Source organism: Vidua chalybeata, chromosome 2 (genome assembly GCF_026979565.1).
Source record: "Vidua chalybeata isolate OUT-0048 chromosome 2, bVidCha1 merged haplotype, whole genome shotgun sequence".
Taxonomy (NCBI): domain Eukaryota; kingdom Metazoa; phylum Chordata; class Aves; order Passeriformes; family Viduidae; genus Vidua; species Vidua chalybeata.
Window position 1 is genome coordinate 98,660,243 of NC_071531.1, and position 21,396 is coordinate 98,681,638.

Below are 21,396 nucleotides of genomic sequence, written 5' to 3' on the forward strand. Positions count from 1 at the left end.
ATTGCGACTCAAAAGAGGGTGAGAAGTGGTTAAGACCATCTCTGAAGACTTAGGCAAATACACAATGAAACTTTCAAAACATTTCCACTGAATTTCATGAAGAGAAAGTGAGATACTCACTTTGCATGGTAATCAGTTGCTGGCCTGAGATCATTTACAGTAACTTTGTTTTCTTCTCCACTGGAAAGAGATACAAGTTTGCTTTAAAGACTGTTTCAGAATTCCCTACATTTATAAAAAAAGATGTGTATCATCTAACTCAACACACCTTCTATGAAATGTATTTGCTAAGAGTTTCTCTTTTGCTAAATACAGCAATGTGTAAATGCATTTATCTCTGAATTTTAGAGGCTTCTTGTGTTACTCGGGTCCTTTTGCCCTGGTGGTTTCAGGGCACTTTTTTGTTTGCTGCTTTTTAAAGAGTAGCAATTATTTTCTTCTTTACTTAGTAAGACAAGCTGCATGTGTATGCATGTATTACTCAAAAAACCCACTGAAGTACTGTAGCCTACAGCAGCTCAGTCCAGCCTTGCAAAAACAATTATCCAAAACTGTACCTGACTGCATATACCTACTTGTTAGAGCTTAGGAAACAGAAAAGGCACCAAAATAACATCTGTTAGTCTGCTTTTACTGACATCAGCTTATCTTAGCAAAGACAGTTTCTTGACTAGGGATACTCAAATTTCAATTGCACAAAATCCATGGAAGGTGACCAAGATAAACTAGCTAGATACAAAGGTTTATAACTGTTAGAGAGCTCTATAACCTTCATTCTATATTTTACTGTCGTATTTCTCCAAATTGCAAAAAACTGACTGAAAATCATTGTGTTAGGAATGAAACAATTGAACAGTTTTGTTTGCTTTGCTACTGCTATGAGTTGCCTTCTGTGTGAATTTGCTTTTTTTTCTTTTCGTATCAGAAGACCATCTCTTACCAAGATCAATTTTAGTGAAAGGAGGAGCATGTGCACCTTACTGGGAGGAGGAGCATGTGCTGACATAAAAAGTAATAAATACAATTTCTTTTTCTCACTACTTGTATGTCTCACTGTGTGAGAACTCATGGTGTCTAGTGCAGCTGGTTGAAATACAGCAAAAGTTGGTATTAAAATATGCCTCCAACATATAAGAACAAAATCTTTACATTCCAGTTGATGGCAGAGACTTCAGTAATAAAATGAAACTAATTCTACTGAAAAAAAAAGGTAGCTAATTTCAAAACAGAAGTTACACAAACCTCCTAATGATTTAACTTTCTGCAGATTTTTAATGAGGTTTTAAGCCACATATTTCAGTGCAGCAGTGACTAACTAAAAATAGCCAACACCTACATGTACACAGTTTTGTACTTTCCATCTTTTCCAGTACTTGAAATCATCACTTCATAAGTATAAACCTCTGGCATGTCATTCTTGTCTGTGTCTTCTCCAGTATCACTGGATGGAGGGGACCACATCAGCAGTGCTGTTCTTGCCTGAATATCAGATACCTGTACAAACACAAAGTTTTGAGATCTCTGCCATTTAAATGCTATTGTATATAAAAGTTACTTTGCCACAAAGGATCAAAGAAGAGACAGGAAAATCACATACCATTAGCAAATCAGAGTATTTATACTGATACACTAGCTACTAACTAATTTTTACAGATGAAATCAGGTTGGAAATGCAAGGAATGCCATGAGAAAAATGCAATGCCAGGCAGGGGGCTGAGGGCAGAGATGCCTGTCGGTACATAACGCCACCCAGTGGGCTGCTGAAACATGGACCAGAGTGTTGGCAAAGCACATCCTGGGACATCGGGCACTTCATTAAACCATGCTTCTGGCACCTTTTTCTTGGAAGCCACTCGTACTATGACTTTTTTAACACCTTCTTGTTTCTTATGAAATATAGGGAGATGAAGGCATGTTCACAAGGTCCATGTACATACACATAGAGACAATAACCTGAAGAATTTCTGTGGTGGTGTTTGCCTGAGCACCCCACCCATTGCAAAAAGGCCTGGATAAGAACAGTTGGTGTGACAGAAATAGGAGTATGTGTGTCACAGTATGTGTGTGGAATATGTGGAGGTCATAGTGTGTGTGACCTCCAGCTATCCAACAAGTGGTCCCAGCAGACTAATCATGCCAAAGGGCAGTGACCCCCAGGTGGGTTAAATGGAAAGAGAGAATCACAAGGAGACTCCTGAAACACAGAAGTCATCAGCTTTACAAGTGCAGAGGTAGCATGAAAATTGGTAATGGGGGAGGTAAGAGATGCTGTAGTGAAACAGAGCGATGATCAAAATCTGGCCTGACAGTGTGAGAAAACTGCCCTGCTAACCACTGCTGCCTCCATCCAGGCCTGATGGATGCTGTGCACCCCAGCTGGTGCAACAGCATTTTGGGGCACAGCAGGCATGGATTCGCAGCTCAGGTGAGTGCATGTGACCTGGTGGAGAGCCTTCTCAATGGCCTGTGGATTAGCAGATTGTAGGGAACAATAGATTCTAGGGAACAATGCAGTCACACACAAAGCTACTGAAGCAGCCATGTCTTCCAAAGGATGCGTGACTAGGGACACCCACACTCCCAAAAGAGTGGGCACTGTCTGAAACCCATATGCCTGCAAGGGTCTGAGGATGCTCGTGTCCTTGTAGGTGAGTGCACAGGTGCATGCAGGTGATTACAAATTTTTAGGATCTGTTATAGAAGAATGTCTAGAAATTTGTGGCAGTTCATAAATATTGCACATCTGCTAGTGTGGTTTGTATGTTGCACCCACCTACTGCTTCCAATAATTTATAAGAGAACTCAAAACACGTTTCATTGTATGAAATCACTACTTTTACAGTATGACTCTAGTGCCTATTTTGGGAATAATTGCTTCTGAAAATCTATTATCAGAGTATCAGAATCAAAAAGCTATCTTCGCAACTGGTGCTCTCAAATTGCTATAATCTACTGAACTAAAAAACTGAATAGGTCAGCTTCAAGAATGAAGCAGAGAGGACATGACATTGATAGCAAACACAAAGGAAGAAAAATCACACTATGTGAGCCTCAATGTCTTGGAAATAATGTCACTAAACCGTTATGCACTAATAGGACTATACATCATATCCTAAAAGGAATCAAATGTATGACTAAACACTGAAGTTTCTCTTTAAAATCTGGTAAGAAAAATTCCATTACTATCTTGATGCAATCACCAACTAGACTAACACTATCTATAACCACTGCAGTAAAATTCTAGCATTTCTGTAAGTCTCTGGAGTAGTGGGAAGCATCAGATAAAGTTCCCTCCTGAACAGTCTTTGCCCCAGCCTCTTCAGTTGCAGCAAGTGGCAGGAGATCTTGAGGGAAAGAAATGCAGGTTCCTCAAGGACCTACTGTACTTCAGGACTATTAGATCTATTTTAAGATGATCTTTAGCTACTTTAACAGTTGAATTTTTCCCCCTAGTGTCCAGGCAGTGTCTCTCTTACTACCAGCTAAGACTGTTAGCATTTGAGTTTCCCCTCACCTATAAAATCTGGTAATTCTCACTGTTCTCCTTATCTTCTACTGATTCATTTTCTTTAGTGCTTTGCCCAGAACACCCCATCTAACACTTTGCTAATGCCAAACTGCCATCTGACAGATTACATTTCCTTCATACATAGCTATCTTCTACCTCTGTGAGACATAAGGAAAAAGAAGAATTTTTGAACAGCCAAAATTTAGATCAGGAGAATCCACTACTATTATGTGCTCTGAGACACTTGGGAGTGGCTTTTTCAAAAAACTTGGCATTACTTATTACTTTGTATACTTATGCAAGCAGCTGCAATTGATTCTGGCTGCAACTCTGAACTCTATGTGCTTCTGCAAAGCAGAGTTTAATACTTGGGTCAGCTCTAGCACTGAGCATGTCTTCATTAGCAATCCAGCTTGACGAAGTGAATATCCTCATTAAATATGTTACACATACCATTTGGGTCAAACAAAAGAGCAGTTTTAGCATGTGCAATGTGGACTGCATTCACAGTAATCCAAGATACTTAACTGAGAGTGAGGTATATCACATGCCAGAAGTCCACAAACATACACAGAACCAGAAAGTATGACGTTCTCCAAAGGGATTTACATGCTATATAACCAACCCTGAAATTCTGAGCTTTTATTGCCTCTTATTAAATACTCAGCCTTCTGAATCATACTTCATTTGGCTTTTGCCTTTTCAGGTCTTCTTTTCTGCTCGCTTTGTTATTTGGTTAACAGACATGACAGCTGGTGAAGACTTTGCTCAAACACTGAGGTGCAATCTGCAGAACCACTCCAATTTACATGTGGGTATAAATAGCTCAAGACCCCAGAGTAGAAGGGTCATCTGGTGTCAGTATCATGTAATCAACTTGACTTAACACTGCCATGTATGAAAGGATAAGGCATCCTTATGGGGAAAAGTTCCAGGAAGTCAGAATCCAACAGGAGTTTGGAGATAGTGAAATTGAGGCATCCCATACCGCATAGAACTGAAAGGTATTTGTGAGTGAAAGATCACAATGGAGACCACCACCTGATTTAGATGTGCATGCTCTGGACCCAGGCATTGAGACATGGGATAGCTCAGGACAGGTCATAGCCTTCAGCACAGCTCCAGGCTTTCTGGAGTAGGATATGGTGCAACAGACACTGTACTGGACAGCACCCTGTATGATCATCTGATTGTATGGCCACCCCCACAGCCAGTACTGCCCATGTCAGCACAGTTCACCCAGGGAACAGAGTACTGATGAGCCATCAGAAACCACAATCTCATAGTAAGTGTTTCAGCCAAAACATGAATAAAAGCCTGCAGGAATATTTCTGATGAGAACCACAAAGAGAAGGTGTGAAAAAAACAATGTCCTCGTTCATTTGAAGGAAAGTGAGGAAAACATTTCCCTGATGGAACTGTGAGAGGGTGGCTTGAGAGCCTTCAAGGCCCAAGTAGGAAACACAGACTCCTATCACATCATACCACACTCCAAGCTCCAGCATCAGCTAGACTTCCACCCCCTCACAGCCCTGACAGTCCCTTGCCTTCATAAAGCATAAGCCTCTCCAAGTGCCGAAGTCTGGCTCTCTGCCTTGTGTACACTCTGAATCTGTAGCAGAGTACCACTGCCTGTGCCTGTGATGCCTTCTGAGGCCTGCAGAGATCACTTGTGGCACACAGCTATATGCAATGATGCTCAAGCAAGAACACGGTGGGGAGAGGAACTACGGAGCTTGTCTAAAAGGCACGGATGGTTGAGGGTTGAAGGCAGAAGGAAGCGAAAGAAAACATTATAGTACTGGCACTGCACTGCCTTTTCCTATGTCATCAGCAACACAGCACAAGACCCCACCTGTCGATCTGTTCCTCTCACAGTCCCATTCAGTGAGAGTTCAGAGCTCCCCTTGGCAATGCAGCCATTGCTAACGTCCCAATTTCAGACAGCTCCCACCTCCATGCTGCTCAGCCACCAATGACACAAGGGGCACTGAAGACATGTCAACCCATCCTGATACTTGGACACAGCAGGACACCAAGTGTTCAAGACTTCCTCTATACAATCTCTGCTCAGCATTTGGACAACCACAGGATCACAGAATGGTTGAAGTTAGAAGGGACCTGTGGAGGTCATTTGGTCCAACTCCCTTGTTTAAGCATGGCCATGTAAAGCCAGCTGCCAGGAACTACATCCGGACAGCTTTTCAGTATCTCCAAAGAGGGAATCTCCACAAACTCTCTGGCCAAGTTGTGCCAGAGCTGACATCCTCACAGTATGAAAATGTTTCCTGATGTTCAGAGGGAACCTCCTGTGTTTCAGTTTAGGCCCACTGCCTCTGGTTCTGACGCTGGGCACACTGAAAAGAGCCTAGCTCCATCCTCTGTGCACTTGCCTTGCAGATATCTATATACATTCATAAGATCCCCTCTGAGCCTTCACTTCTCCAGGCTAAACAGCCCCAGCTCTCTTGGCCTCTCCTCATCAGGCTGTAAAGAAACATATGAAAGAAAAATCAAGACTAGGGCACTAAACTGGGGCAAGGTTGCCTGGAAAGTGAAGGGAAGAAGGTAGGTAGCAGATGATTGGAGGAAGTAGCTGACTGATTGGATGAACCCATGGCAAGCTCTTCCTGGAGTTTCAGTTGTATGGACTACACTACAAGCTGCCAAAAACTCTTAAAAGAGAAACAGGTCATATTTTTTCTCTACTTTGCAAATAAGGTTTTACAAAACCTCATTTTTGTTGATGTTTCCAAAACTTTGCCAGGTATCTCTCATGTATAGAGATATGTGGTGTGTAAAATTGCTTCCTGAACAGTTAAGACTAAACAAAGTTGCAGGAAATTGAGTACAGATTCTGCAGTATAATATTATGTTAAGCATCATATTCCATTAAGCAGCATCATTATGCTACTGGCAATGTTACAGTCTCTCTCTATGTTTTTTAAATAATTCTGTTAATACTGAGATTCACAGAATAGCCAGGAAGAATTCTGCAGTGTAAGTATCAAGACAATTTTAGTTTCATAAATGTTAATACACTAAAAATTGCTCTCATTTTTTACAGTACAGTGACTGGAAGTTAAGTGAATTTGCTTTAGTATGGAAAATTAAAGACCCTTTAAACTTAAGAGAGAGAAACGGAGGTGCGACTGTGTAAAATAGCAACAGATATATTCTGATTTTATGGAAAGCTTTTGTTACTTACCATGGGCTTGGCTATATTAGAAAGAAGTGCTTCCAGTGCTTTTGTTTCTTCATCCTTTTCTTAAAAAACAAAATCAAAGCAAAAGAGAAGTACCCATGAATATTATGCAGTAACTTTACAGTGAAATAGCTCTTCAAATTCAACAACTGCACACAGAAGAAAGTATTTATAAAGTAGAACATCTTGCTAATTTGCATTCATCTAGGACAACATGAAACCAGCTTCTGAAGAAGTTGTTAATATAAAACTATTTCTAAAGCCCTTCTGTGCTTTATGGAATACAGAAAGCCTGGTTATCATTTATTAATGTATAACTTTAAGCCAACTGCTGCTCTGGAGAACTTATGATACTGGATATTTTCCACAGATTTCTCTTTGGATGTAGATACAGTCAGGTTACAGTAGTTTAAATATGTTATTGCACATCAGCTGGAAGCCTACTGGTAACACTGCTGGCCTTCCTCAATTGCAAGGGAAACAATTAAAGGCGTTTTGTGCCAGCTGAAGGTATAGCTGAGCTTTATAAAGGATTTATAGTTTACAGAAAGCATTTTATCTGCTTTTCTCACATAATATTTAAATTTTATTATCTCAGTAGTGTAAGTGGACAGGCCACTCAGTTTTGAAGGTGTGGCCAGGCATTTTTAATTCATTCAACCTGCCTTAAACTAAACATAAAAGAAAAACAAAGCCTGACAAAATTCTTAAAAAAATAGATCAAATCTATTTATAAGTCTCTGTTTCTAAGATGGTTTATGCTGTTGAAACAAATAAAATGCTTTTCGGACTTGTACGACAACTCTAAGTCACCGCCTTCTGTCTGACAAATCCAAGTCTCTGTACATAATTTTCCCCAATGTCTCCTAAAATAGTTTTGAGAAGCGGACGTTCTCATTTTTCATATAAAATACTTCTAAGGAAACATCACCATAATTTTTGTAACGTGTAAACAACAGTACATTTCATCACTTGTGCCTTGTTAAAATTAGCTCATAGACAGACATCAACAAACAGAAAGTAAACTGAAGCCTAACAGAAAGTAAACTGCCACTCTGGAACTAAAGTGACAAATATTCAGGTTTGGAGCAATAGTTCCCAACTTCTGACTTTAGGTTGTATCTCAAATGTGACCTCTGGTACTAAGCTTGCACAGGATATCATCTACACATATTTTTAAACAGCTCTCATAGGTTGAGATTTCCCGGTCTCGATTAAATGTACTTTCTTCGCAATTAATTTTGTTTACAGCAATCTAACATACATCGGACACAGAATTATTATCTCAAAGCAAACTTCAGAGAATTGAGAAAAATCATGGTTTATTTCCCCTAGCATCACCAATTACAGTTCCTTATTCTGAGAACACTGCTCCTAGCTGAGGACAAGTCTTTGACGTTATGTACACAATCTGAAGGACTATGGCAGAGACCTCAGAGCTGTATAGTGACACATCATCAGATTTGACAATGACTGTATGGCTGAGTGAATTCAGTCCATCTATGAGATCACAAGCTTTCCAGTGAAATAAAGATATTAATAATAAACATACTTCCTGTGGTAGTGTCTTAGAAAACATGAACTCGCAGGGACTAATGTGAGGACCAGCCTTTTTCTACAAGGGCCTTTCAACATTGAGTGTGTAGGGATAGATCAATTTTATGTAACAGCAGTATCTCTTTTACAAAATATTCTTTATCAAATTGGATGTATATTTTTTGATTCAGACACTTGATTCTTTCCATGTTTTCTACTATATCAAGCAGGCCATCAATATTCAGCGATTCCTTAAAATGCAAGGACTCTGAACAAAACAGAGATTTTTGTTTTAAACTGTCATGAAGTGTGACTCATAATATTTCCTCAAATTTACATGGAGACTTCCATACCAGTAGTTTTTGTTTTCTTAGGCTCACATTCCCATGTGATGAGCAGGCTGATCACCCTTAACTTCACTCTATGTAAGTCAGGCCACTTAGAGGCTGCTACTCAACTTCAAGACTGTCAAAGTGTGGTGTTCTGTTTACAAATGTTATGTTCAGCCACTATAATAATAATATATGATTATTTGTCCAGTCCAGACACTGGACTTGCATCATATATTAATATGTGTGTATATGAAGTGTTTTTGATAAAACCTACCTTCTACTTCTGTATCTGTCTGAGAATTGCTTTTTCCTTTACCCAGAGACTTGCATTTGGTAGAACCTGTGCTTATTCCAGCTGCGTCCTGTCCTTTTGTAAGTCCATTAGGTTCACTTGTAGGAGAAGGACATTTCTGAGGAGATGATGGAGGACTGTTTAACTTATCTTTCTGAGTTCCATGTCGATCTTTTAACTTTTTTTGTAACCTTTCATATGTTTTACTAGACCTTTCATCTCTAAAGTTGGATCTTCCATGAGCAGGCAGAGTATCTAAATGAAGGAAGGAAAAACAAATCATTAAGAACAGAATCTAATTTTAAAATCTACCTAAAAATGCTATGCAAGTTAAATGTGCACCTGTGTGTAAAATTATATCTCTACTCCTATTTGGAAACTGAAGTGTCCAGCAGGTAAACTGATACACATTAAATGGACATTAACAATATATTAGGGAAGAGAGTGTAATCTTTCCCTCCCCCACATTTTCTCCACTTAAAAATTACTCTTGAAATGTTTCTATAATCTTCCTTGAGCTGTGAGGTACAGGATGAAGTCTGTACAGAAAAAATGTGCTACTTTACTACACTGGAGGAGGTTTGATCCATTAAGTTTTGGAATGCAGCTAGAGCTCTAATACTTTAATGATGCTCCAGCAGGAATCAACAGGGAAAACAACTATAAAAGCATAGAAACATAGAACCTGTGTTCTATGGGGCAATGGAAAGACACTAAAACACTGAAGACAGCTCGGCCAGGCTGTGTAAGTGCACTATACCTGTACACAGTAACCCCAGGCACTGCTGCAGGAGCCCCAAAGTCTCATCTCTAAGTCAGAACTGGCTTTGGAAAAAAGTCAGTACCACACTACTGACAGCATTAAACTGTGAACAGGTGAACTCCTTTGTCCAGTTCTAACATTTGTATTCATTTCACCTTTATGCTTAGAAACACTTTACTGCCTCGAGACTTTATATACCAAGTCTTTCCTCAGTGTAACCCTGCCTATGATAAATGCTGAAAGCTTTAAAAAAACATTCTTCAAAATCACCATAGAATTTGCTCCTTTTCAGGTAAGTTGGATAAGTCAGTCTGAATGGATGCTCATTTTCAGGTAAGTTGGATAAGTCAGTCCATTTGTTATTCCTTAAGAGATAAGAAGTACTGAAAATAAAATCAAATAAGAACTTCCTTGCAAGGATAAAAAGAAAAAAAAGCAGAAGTTCTCCATTTCTGTTGTTTTTTTAAGTGAGTTTAATTCACAGAAAGTTTGACAGAGGACTTCTAGATAAACTGTGACTATTTAGAAATGTGATTTTTCACTACCTTTAGAAAGTTCAATGCTCCTGTCAGGGAACTACTGTGCTCTATGAGCATCTAGTTGTTTTCTGTGGGTGTTTTTTTTTTGTGTTTTTTTTAAATTTTTTGTTTTTTCCCTTAAATTTAGATTCCTGAAATAGGAGCCTAACTGTGGGTTTTGACTTTTGAAAGCTACAGACAAAGTCAGAGATCCAGAATTAAATATGAAATCTGTAGCAAATAAATAACAAATTACAGTATTAATACTTAACTTTCCTAAACCCAAAGGCATTTTATATACACATTGAAAATAAAGCAAACAAAGAATCCCACTTTATAATTTTTTTACATTAGCCGTTTAGTAAATTATCACTGAATTAATATTTAAAGTGATATAAGCTGGCAGCAGAAATCTAAAAAAATATTATTCCATTAAGAAGCATCATTTTATGTGTTTAATTATCATACCCCAATTTCTTAATTTAGCAAACTAAAAGCAAACAACTGCCATCTACAAGAAATCAGGAAATTAATAAAACTACAAAGAAGCACCCAAAGAGCATCTAGTAATGTACTATTGTCAAAGTAGTGCAAGAAGAAATAAAGTACAACATAAGAATACAGAAACACTAAGAATTCCAGGAAGATCAAGACATTGGTATATTATTATCTGACCACTTTGCTCGTCCTAACTATTTAAGCTCAGCAAATTGATGAAGGCCATTTTTAGGTTATTTTAGTACTATCACAGAATGTTGCAAAGATGTTTTAAACCTCCTTCCTCATAGCTTCTAGCTTTCTCTAAAAACAGAAACCTAGAACTGCTCTCTGAAAGTCTTTCAAGGTTGGCACCTGCCTTATCTAAAGAAAAACAAGTCTACCAGAAATGTAAATATTAATCTAACAAACCAGCCCCTGAGTTAGAACACAAATACACTTTGCCTCCAAACCACAGTAAAGGCAGATGTCAACAGCACTATCAAAGATGTCTTTAACCACTTTATTAAATTTAGGTTAGTGGCACCTCATTATTCCAACTGGGCTTCAAGGGGACACTCAATTAAATGCATATAGTTTTATGAAAAATTGACCACTTTTTTTCCTTAATACTAAGAATTCCTATTTCATACTTCAAACAGGATGTTTGCAAGACAGGAGATCTCAGAACAGTGCTCAGGCATGGATTTAAATGCTGAATCACTACAAACACTTTCTGCATTGTTTTCCTGTGAAAATCTGTAACTTACACATGTTAGAAGCAATCTCTAAGTTTAGTGGATCACTGAACAGACACCAAATAAATTAAAAGAACTTCTGGAATAATAAGCTTCAGCCAAATCAAGGCTGGTATCCACATAACATTTTTTTTGCATATGACTCCCATTCAAACTGTAAGTCTTGCTTAACAAAACCCACACAATAACATAACAGATGCTGGAAATGAGGCAGAACATTATTCCCTTTGACAAAACTTGTAATATTTGATGAGCTACTTACCCACATCCCCATAGACTTGTGAAGTGTGATACTGTGGAATGTACTGCGTTGCCATGTCACCGGCTCCAGTCACAGGTGAGTATATGTGACGAGGTGGAGGAGGTATCATGGCTGGAAGAGGAAGGAAGCCAGGCAGTGGGGGATGTGGAGGCCTGTGTATCACTGTGTGACCACCAGGATGAAATTCTGGAGCCTGGGGAACCACCACAACCCTTCGAACACCGTTATCCTCAATAACCTGTACAGTGAGAGATACCACGCACCAAAAGAGAAATGACAGTCTGAAAAATATGTTTCTATAGATCCTTAAATAAAATCAGGAATAGGAAACCCCTTAAATCTGACAAAAGGAAAACAGGAAATAGCAAGGGAATAAAAGGGACATTAAAGGACTATGTTAAGTGTATTAACTGCAGCAATGCCATTAATTTCTCAATGTGGTGGGGAAGCAAACTTTTAAAAAATCTGACTGTAAGAGTATATAACAAACAACCTGGTGTATTAATGGCACAAGCCAAGCTTCTCCTAAGGGTCCTGTTTCCACCCTCATTCACACCGCTCATGTTACACTGCTGTAGGATTTGTTTGACAGCATAACAACTAGATTGCTCCCTAGAAATGAACTGGTGAACTGACAGACCTCACTCTGCATCAATAGAGAGAAAAGCCAAGAAGTGTCTGGTTTTTGCTCTGTCCCCAACTCAGCCCACCAACTCTAACCCAGGAGACACCAGCCATACTGGCCCTGCAGCAACCACCATGTGCATCAAGCTGTTAGCAAACAAACTATCAGGATAGTAGTCAGCCCTCTCAAAACTCCTTCACAAGTCAAGTCGTCCTAAATTTTTTTGTCTTTCTCCTCCCCATATCCTTCTACCTGTAAAGAGGACTTGAATCCTGAAGGCAGTCACACACTACTCAGAAAATGGGGCCTTTGTGGCAGCCACTTGGCAGACTGTAGCGCAAGGGATTGTGAAAAATTAGCAAAGGGGAGATGTGACAGCAGCCTTTGTGTGAGGTACCCAAGTGTGGCCCTTAGCAATGCTGGCAAAAGTTCCAAGCAGTGGCAGTAGCATATGCAATCCCATGGTGAGAATCTTACCATGCAATCCCATGGTAAGATGCATGGAGCTGAGGTGTGCTGAGCATGGTATTTGTAGCACGTCTGGGCTGTGCAGCATGTGGGGCTCTGGTGGAAAGCAGGCACAAGGGCACAAACTGTACCACGTACTGAAGCAGAAAATGTTCAGTAAATGAGGGTGGGTCATCAACTAGACCAGGAACAAGGGTCTGCCCCTGAAGCTCCTCTCATCATTACCCTCTCTAAATGTTTATAAATTCACAAAAATACATGACTGTTGGTGACACCTAGAGATGATCTTGGCATATTTTGACTTGTGTGTATCGTGTATTAGTAACTCTAGTGTATGGGATGCCAATGAATAAAATGCTCTTCATTTCCTAGTAAAATGTTGTAGAATAAAGTCACAGCAGAAACTGCAATGGAAGGTTTAAGATGGAACACTTATACAGAAAAGGGGGAGAAGAATGAAGTATCATGACTACATTCAATAGCAGGGGACAAAGCAACCCTATGACATAAGTTTTCACTGACATTTGAAATGAGATGGGGACATGTACACATACACCAATAAACATCCTGGTGAAACAGGAACAGATCAATAGATCAAAACACTTAGTGCCAAGCTGTTTTCAGCTCCACTGTTTAAGGTTAATGGAATCATGCTTGGCTAGATTTAGCCCTGTGCCCTAGAGTGAATGCTTTCATCAAGTCCGTGACAGAAAGCTGCTTGGAGGATCATTGGTTTTACATGTCCCCATTAGGGGTTGATGTGCATCTGGTACATCTGGAAGAGAGCTTCTGATTTTGTTTTCTCTGCCAGCAATCTAATTTGTACAGCCCCAAATTATCCTGCTAGCTGAACCAATGCAAGGTAAGTGAGATTGGTACAGGAAATTGTTTCAAAACTTCACCACTGTGCTGAGAGAAACAGTGCTGTAGATAGAGCTGCATGCTTCTGGTACTGTAGGATATGCATATGCAACAGCATTCATAAGACACAAAAGTGTGTACACAATGGAGCTGACCTCACTTTACTTAATAGACAGTTGGAAATTGATGTTACTTAAGTGAACACAGCTTTAGAAAACATGCATACCATATGACTTTAAGAAATTGGTTGTTTTCTATAAACAGAAATCTATCCTTCTTGGGAAAGAGTAATTAAAGACAATACAACTCAAATCTGTGTAACCATAGCTGTGTGGTACCCTAAAGGCAGAATATATTAGCAGTAAATACAACTAGAACTTCTGCTGTCCAATGAAATTCTCTAAACACTGAAATGTAGTTTTAATTATTTAAGTCCCTTTTGGTTACAAACCCCTCAAAATACTGCAACTTATTATGATTTTATGAGTAAACTCAGATTATGTAGGAAGCAGCTCCCATTAAAAAACAAACAAGCTGCATAGTTTACAGCTTGTTTCCTTGGGTCTGCTAATAGCCTAAGTAACTTAGAAATAGTCACTCAATTCATAGCAGCAGGGACCTTATGTTTAACAAGCCTGTAACTGTGTTTCCAGATCTAACATCTGCTCAATGGTAGGCCTCTTGCAGACAACTACACAGATAAAACCGCTCCAAAAAGCAGCCAGGGCATCATGCAAGTCTATAATTTTAAGTTTAAAACGTAAACAAGCTCTCTATTATCCCAGTTGTGCTAGCAAAACATGGTTCTGGCACAGGCCTGTTTGGTTGAGTGCACCAACCAAACATCACTGGAAAACTCACTGCAGACAGTGAATATAGATGGCTTAGGAGAGGATGAATAAAGATGTGCTTTCTTTCAGTTTTACAACTACAGTTCCAAAAGAAGTGGAAAGGAAAAGGAAATCAGCTGATGAATTTCTTTTTAGTTATGTGACGTAAGGAAAGTAAATCTTTTATTCAGTGGTTATCCCCAACTTCTAACAGAGGACAGTACACTGTACTACTGCCAAACAGGAACGGAAGCAAGCAGAGGCATAATAGAACTAAATGAAAACGGAGAGACAAAAGATGGTTATGTTGAAGTTCTTCCAGGCTGACAGCTTAGGACATTTAGCTGGTTTCCTATTCAATACAAAATATAACTGCAGCTGCTGACCTTTAAAATTATACTATACCTGAAGAAACCATAGAAGTTTGCTGGGACTGCAGTAAGTCTGGGAAAAGTCTTAGCTCGATAATGTTAGACTTTCCTGTTTTGCAAGGCTGCTATCAAATCTTCTGGCTTGTAAGAGGAACTCCCATCATAAACCCCAAAGTCTGGTATATTTTGTCAGTAATAAACCCTTCAGAAGGCTTATAAACTACAAGTTGTCCTGGACTATGGTACTTCTACTGAGATGAAAGCAGCAGATGAGCTCATTCCACCTGCACTCTGATCTGGATAGATGTGAGGCACCTTCAGTTCAAAGGTTAGAGTGCCGTGCTAAAACAACACCTGCTTGGACTAACAAACTCCAGTGAAAGGCTAATGAATGGGCCTCAGCAAGGCCCAGCCCTTCAGCATCTTTGATTCAAACTGTCCTCAAAGGAAGGATAAACTAATTCAAAAAATATTTTTGAGATTGGCACATATTACACAACTTTTAAAACATGTACTTCATCAAATGAAAACAAGTAAATATACTAAAATTCCAATTTTCACTTAGCTCTAAATTTCTTTCACTTCTTTAAAAATGAATTCTAATAAGAACTAGGACTTTTTACTATGATCTGAAGATATATGGACTTCTAGTGATTATTTATAAGTCATTTTTCTTCTGCCTGCTTGGGAACTCAACTACAAAGGATGCAAAGAATCAACTTATCAGTAAACTTCCAAGTGATGAAAGATAAAATCAGAGTAGTAGTTTGCCTGCCCTAACAGCCTTTTCTTTTGCTAGAGAACAATTTTTTTAATGTTGTTTAAATAATTTGTCCAACATCTGCTGACACTGTGGGCTTTTTTGTTGTATTTTATGCACTGTAGTCCCTTCACAGTGTACACCATTGGATACATGCTAAGTCAGAGGTAGACTGGTCATGACAACAGAATGTCTTGAGAGAGACTTACATCATGGGGAGTGGCATTCAACTGCTCTAACTTCCAGATCTGACCTACTAAGCCCTAGACTTGTTCTACAGGCGAGGGAAAGAAAGAGGCACCATCTAAAAGGCCACACATCTCATTATAACTCACATGTCAGAAATAGCCAAGAGAAATCATCCTTTTAATCTACTTTAAAGGATGTCCAGGTTATCTAGCTCACATTTAATTTCCAGGCATCTAAATTAGGAATCACACAGCAGTGAAGAAATTAGAGTCCCATTTAAAGATAAGCGGTGGAAACACTTTTTATATGATAACCTAGTCCCAATGGACAGCTGACATTTTTTCCATGTTGTTTGCTGTACTTTTTCAACTGACCTGTTTTCCTCCTTATCTACAGGGAAAATCCCAGACATGAACTATGTACATGCATAAATGATATATTATATACATATTGCTGCCACTATAAAATATCCACTAACACAGGGATCAGTACAGGTCTTGAACAAACAATTATTTGGTTCATGACTCCATTTTATATTCAGAAAGCATCTAGTACATTAGGATTCTGAACTCAGCAAGGAACTGTGCTTGCTACTGTCATGTACGTAGTTAATATATAACTGAACAGGCACAGACACAGCATGAGAAGTCTCCCATCTCAGAAATACTGAAAGACATCTCCTCTTATCTCCTTGCTTGATCACAGTCACTGAAATCTAACAAATTATTTTATTGAATTAGTGATTATGGTTCCAGTTCCAAAATTTGCATAAAAATAAATAAATTAAGAAGCAAGTGAAGTGACATACCTGTGGGGCATATCCAGGAGGCACATAAATAGTAGGCACTGAACCATTTGGGGACATCATTGGAACCTGAGCAGGACCTAAGTGGGTTACAGAAATATTCAGTACAGCACCATTTAATAATTTGAGAAAGCTGAAAGAACATACTGAGCTGTAAAGTCTCTGTGAAAAATATACAAGATAACATGGATAAACAAAGGCAATGAACTGTAGAGATAAAATTACAGCATTGGGCATTCTCTGAAATCTAAAAAGCAGTTGAACAAAACCAGAAACAAGCTAAAAAAAATCCCCAGCAGATATTTCTCCCATCTCTGTCAATAAGCTCACAGAAGAGCTCATGTAAAAACTCAACAGTTGACAAATCAAAATAAATGCCCCAAGATGAAAAGACAATAGAAGAGACTATAAAACAGAAACAAACAAAAATATTTGAAACCAGCTGCTGAAACCAGAACCTGTTCAGTTAAGAGTTACAAAGAAAATTACTTACAAAATGGCTGGTTTTTACTATGGTCTTATCAACTAAAGTAGTCTCAGTACCACAGCAGTGGGAGGTGGCAAACGAGACATGAACTTCAGGTCCCAGGGAAAAGCCAGTGTATTACCAACTAGTAAGTCTGCTCCAGTTAATGGGAAAAGTCAGGACACCATGATGATCCTCGTACCATGCAAACCATAAAGAAAGGAGTTTACACATACTTAGATAACTATGACACAATGGGAATGTGTTAAGGTGGCATTTGTAGATAAAGTATTGCCTAGAAAATCAGATACCTTCAAAGAGCACAGGGATGCTGTCACATACTTAGATTTTCAAAAAGCTTTTGACAATATCTCTCAAAGACCCTTAAAGAAGTAATGCTGCCTTTGGTTAAAAAGGGAAAAGGTCTTTCCGTTAATAACTGATTGGAGAACAGGAAACTAAGAGAAGCAAATGATCAGCTTTCGAAGTTCTTCAAGTGATCAAGTAAAGAGTCCCACAGGCACCTAAAGAACCAGTTCTACATATTAGATAAAGCATCCAGAAAAGAAGATGAACAGCAAGCTGATAAATTGTTGCTACGTTCTCAGAGAGCTGCAAAGGATCTCACAGTGCTCACCAATCAGATGACAAAAACCCAGAAGGAATAATGTTGGTAAGGGCAAAGTGATGCACCTGGATAAAACCAGAAGTGTTTCCTTGCAGCGGTAAGCCATAAATCAGATGTAAACAAACATACAATGCAGCTACTACATGCATTTCTAAAGAAATACCAGCCAAGTGTTGTTTAGTGGTACTCGCAGAAAGAAAGAGAACATTAAAAAATCATTACTAACAGGGAACAAGCAGAAAACATCATTATGCTGTGGTATAAATTCACGCTGTACCTCAAATCCTTGAGCAATGTGTTTGACTCCACCTTTCAAAAAGAACACACAGGACTAGAAAAGGATAAAAAATGTTTACAGTGGCTTTCCACCTGCTTATCAGGAAAGATTCAAGAGACCAGGATTCTTCCACCAGAAGATGGTTAAAGGGTTGGTAGCAGAAAAACAGTAAAAGACCTATTTAAAAAAAACCCTGAAAATGGAAAAATAGATAATTTATAGTTTCTTGTTTGCAAGAACTAATTCAACAAGTAAGTTTTAAAACAGATAAGGAAATTTCTCATAAAATGCACAGCTAAATTGTCTAACTCCTTGCTTTAAGAACAGCAAGTAGAAACTAAAGATTAGGTTCAGTTTGGGAGAAGTAATCCATTAAGAGCTGTAAAAAATATAAGTACTACTTTTGTTTCATGAACAAGGAAGTTTCTTCTGAGTGCCTGTCCTATCCGTATGCTGTCCTCTTTAGTATTTGATGCTGGCCTCTACCAGAGTGAGCACATTGGTACAGGCTCAAGAGGGATGTCCTTACGTTACTGTGTTTTAAATAAACAAGGGAACAAACACTGAATTTTAATAATTAAAGAAATACTGAAACACAATATAATTTGAACAAGTTTTGTGACAAGACAAAATGTTGGAATTCAGACACTGTAGGCTGCATTCTGCAAATTTCAAATTCAGTCTATTGAAGCTACCAAAAGTACCAATCCAACTTAGTGCAGTTTGAGTAATACCTTCTGAAAGGGCATTCATAGCTCTGCCTTAATGTTTTTTAAAACTCTGTTAGGATCGGCAAATGGAAAGTACATAGTAAATGCAAAGTATGGTAAATAAGATTAGCACATCTCATTCTGATACATATGGACTTTACAGAAAAATAAAGGTACCTCTGTCGGAAAGCAAAGAGCAGGGAAAAGCAATGAAAAGCACTCCTTAGAAAAGCAGCACGCAATCCAATTGATTGCACATATGATAGAAACTTCTTTAGAATATGACACAGAAGTTTGCAAACATGTTACCTAAAAAGAATCACCTTTATTATCAACAAAATGCTAACCCACAACAGGGGGAGCGGGGGAAGTGACTTTTTAAGAACAAGGTCTTTAATGAATTATTCACTGAACTGTGCAACAGCAAAAATATAAAGACTACAGTAAGCTATAAATTCAGAACTGAACATTCTTCCAGTGTTTTTGCTCATCTGAAACTCAAAAATGTTTCAGTAAAGGTTTCTCCTGAGTATGAAGTGCTAAAAAGAAATGAAAGTGAAACAAAAATCAGCAAGAGAACCTTAAAATAGTGCATTACCTTACTATAAGAAATTCAAAAAGGTCAAAAATAATGTAAGCACATTTATTGCAAGTTGCCATTGAAATAAATAATGGTTTAAATTCTTACATAGAAGGTGGATTTTATACAACTTGTATCTTGCATCACCTACCTGCAGTTTTTCTATAATAAGTTCAAAACACTGATACTTCCAATTAAACTCACAATTTTAAACTACGTAATTTTCAAGTAAATGGAGAATTAAGACCACATTTACTTGAACTTCTTACAGAATACCATGTCCTTGGGGGATGACGAAACTCACACATGCAAGCGGTTTCTTTGAGAACTGGTGGTTATCTGTGTTTGGCTTTTCTGTTTTGTTTTACGAATCTAGAGAATATTGTTTAACAACCTTTTTAAGGTTTACTTATTTAGCACTTTAATCTCTCTAACAAACACAGATCTCCCATCCAGTACAAAGGTTGATCCACAAAGCCATTTTCAGTAGACCATAATCTAGCAGTCACAAAAGTAAAGGCATAAACTGAATGTATGAAAAACCATTGCAGTGTTAGATTCTGAGTAAAACCAGTCATTTCAAAATTTGCATCCCATCTTTTGCACTTTAAGTACCAGAATTAATGAAAACATATTTGAAAATTCAAGAACTCAAATTTACTTCTGATTAGATTTCCAAGTGCCTGTGAAATGAAATTTCTAGGCGGATATCCAAGAAAATTATAAGCATGGGACAAAAAGTTGGCAGACTTCACAGGTGTTTTGAATGAACACTGTGTTTTAAACAAGATTACAGCAAGATTACTGATTTCTTGATAAGAAGAATATTACAACCTGCAAAATTTTATCTGAAGATAAAATTATAATAGGCTAAAAAACATGTATTTTTTCTTCACTAATGCGAAGATCTCAGCTCTCTTGTGGTGTAATACACTATAAGAGGAATTGTCATCTTTTTAGGTATCGGCTGGACTGCTGCATGACAAAATCAGTGTGTTTTAACCATGAAGTGAGAGTTATTATAAAGCATCAGCAAACAACAGCATCGGGAATTCATGTTACGGATACATCTAATTTTCCACTACACATAAATAGAACTGACTTAACCAAAATCACTGTATAATGAATGTTGATGACTTGATTGTTGGTAAGGGGAGGTCTAAAATCTTTGATACATTTTCAGGTATACAAGTTCTTTTACATAGTAAGTGGAAAAGAAACATTGTGGTAGTGGAAACAAGCACATAACTGGTTTATTTTATTACTGAAAAATGTCAACTAAGGGTTGATTTAATGGAACTGAAGCCAAGAAACAGATGTTTCACCACACTCTCAATTTATTATTGTCCTAAAATCCCACCAAGGAGGAATACCTCCTTCCCCTAGCAATAGCTGATGATCTTCTCCAACGTGCCTATTTGAGCAGACTATAAAAACCTCATTATGTTCGTTACAGCCACCATAAACATGCAGCAAAATTACCAGCGCTGCATCATCGCTAGGATCATGACAAGCTGATCTAAATGTAGTAACACCTGAAAACCTGAGGATACCGCCACCGCTCGCCTTGCACATACACCATTTCTTTTTATTTCAACCATGAAGCATCGTTCCATTTTAAGTGGCTCATAAAAGCCCCGGCAAAGGTGCACACACCGGATTCCCAGCGCCGGGGCAGGGAATGCTCTTCCGGGGCACTCAGCGCCCGGCCCTGCGCTTCAGCAGCCGGGCTCCTTACGGCCTCCCAGAGCCGGGCGGACTGCTCCCCTCACGGCTCCGGGGCCACCGCGGCCCCCGGGACCGCAGCCACCCCCCCGCTCCGAGAGCGCCCCATCGACAGAGGGCCTGGCAGCGCTCCGACTCCTGGCCTACAAATTTTTTTTTTCCCCTGCCATTGCAGCTCTCCCCCATCCGCCGCTGCCGCACAACCACGGAGGCCGCCGGCCCGCAAGTGTCGTGTTTCACCGCGGCGGCCGAACCGGGCAGGCAGGAGTCCTTACCGCTCATTTCGAGCCGGGCCGGGCCGGGCCGGGCGGGCGGCAGCTCCCGGCGCGCCGCGGCAGCGGGGCGGGACGGGGCGGGGCGGGGCGGCTCCCTCAGGTGCGCGGCCGGGCCCGCTCCGCCCCGCCCCGCGGCCTCTCCGCGCCCTGCGCCCCGCCCCGCCCGCGCCGCCGC

The 21,396-nt window shown here is 39.3% G+C and overlaps 1 protein-coding gene across 7 annotated transcripts in view; it reads right to left on the reverse strand.

Annotated features, from left to right (window-relative positions):
- The window catches only part of FNDC3A (fibronectin type III domain containing 3A), a 111,035-nt gene that overhangs the window by 33,151 nt on the left and 56,488 nt on the right, over positions 1 to 21,396 (reverse strand). For 5 of the 7 annotated variants that reach the window (XM_053934318.1, XM_053934319.1, XM_053934322.1 and 2 more), the window contains 6 exons: positions 16,564 to 16,640; positions 11,652 to 11,889; positions 8,856 to 9,128; positions 6,717 to 6,775; positions 1,337 to 1,494; positions 121 to 180 (listed from right to left, as the gene is read on the reverse strand). In XM_053934318.1, the coding sequence (XP_053790293.1) occupies positions 121 to 180; positions 1,337 to 1,494; positions 6,717 to 6,775; positions 8,856 to 9,128; positions 11,652 to 11,889; positions 16,564 to 16,640 (865 nt within the window). Of the gene's footprint in view, positions 1 to 120; positions 181 to 1,336; positions 1,495 to 6,716; positions 6,776 to 8,855; positions 9,129 to 11,651; positions 11,890 to 16,563; positions 16,641 to 21,221; positions 21,286 to 21,396 lie in introns of those variants that run through there. The other 2 variants (XM_053934321.1, XM_053934323.1) reach the window with 2 other exon arrangements.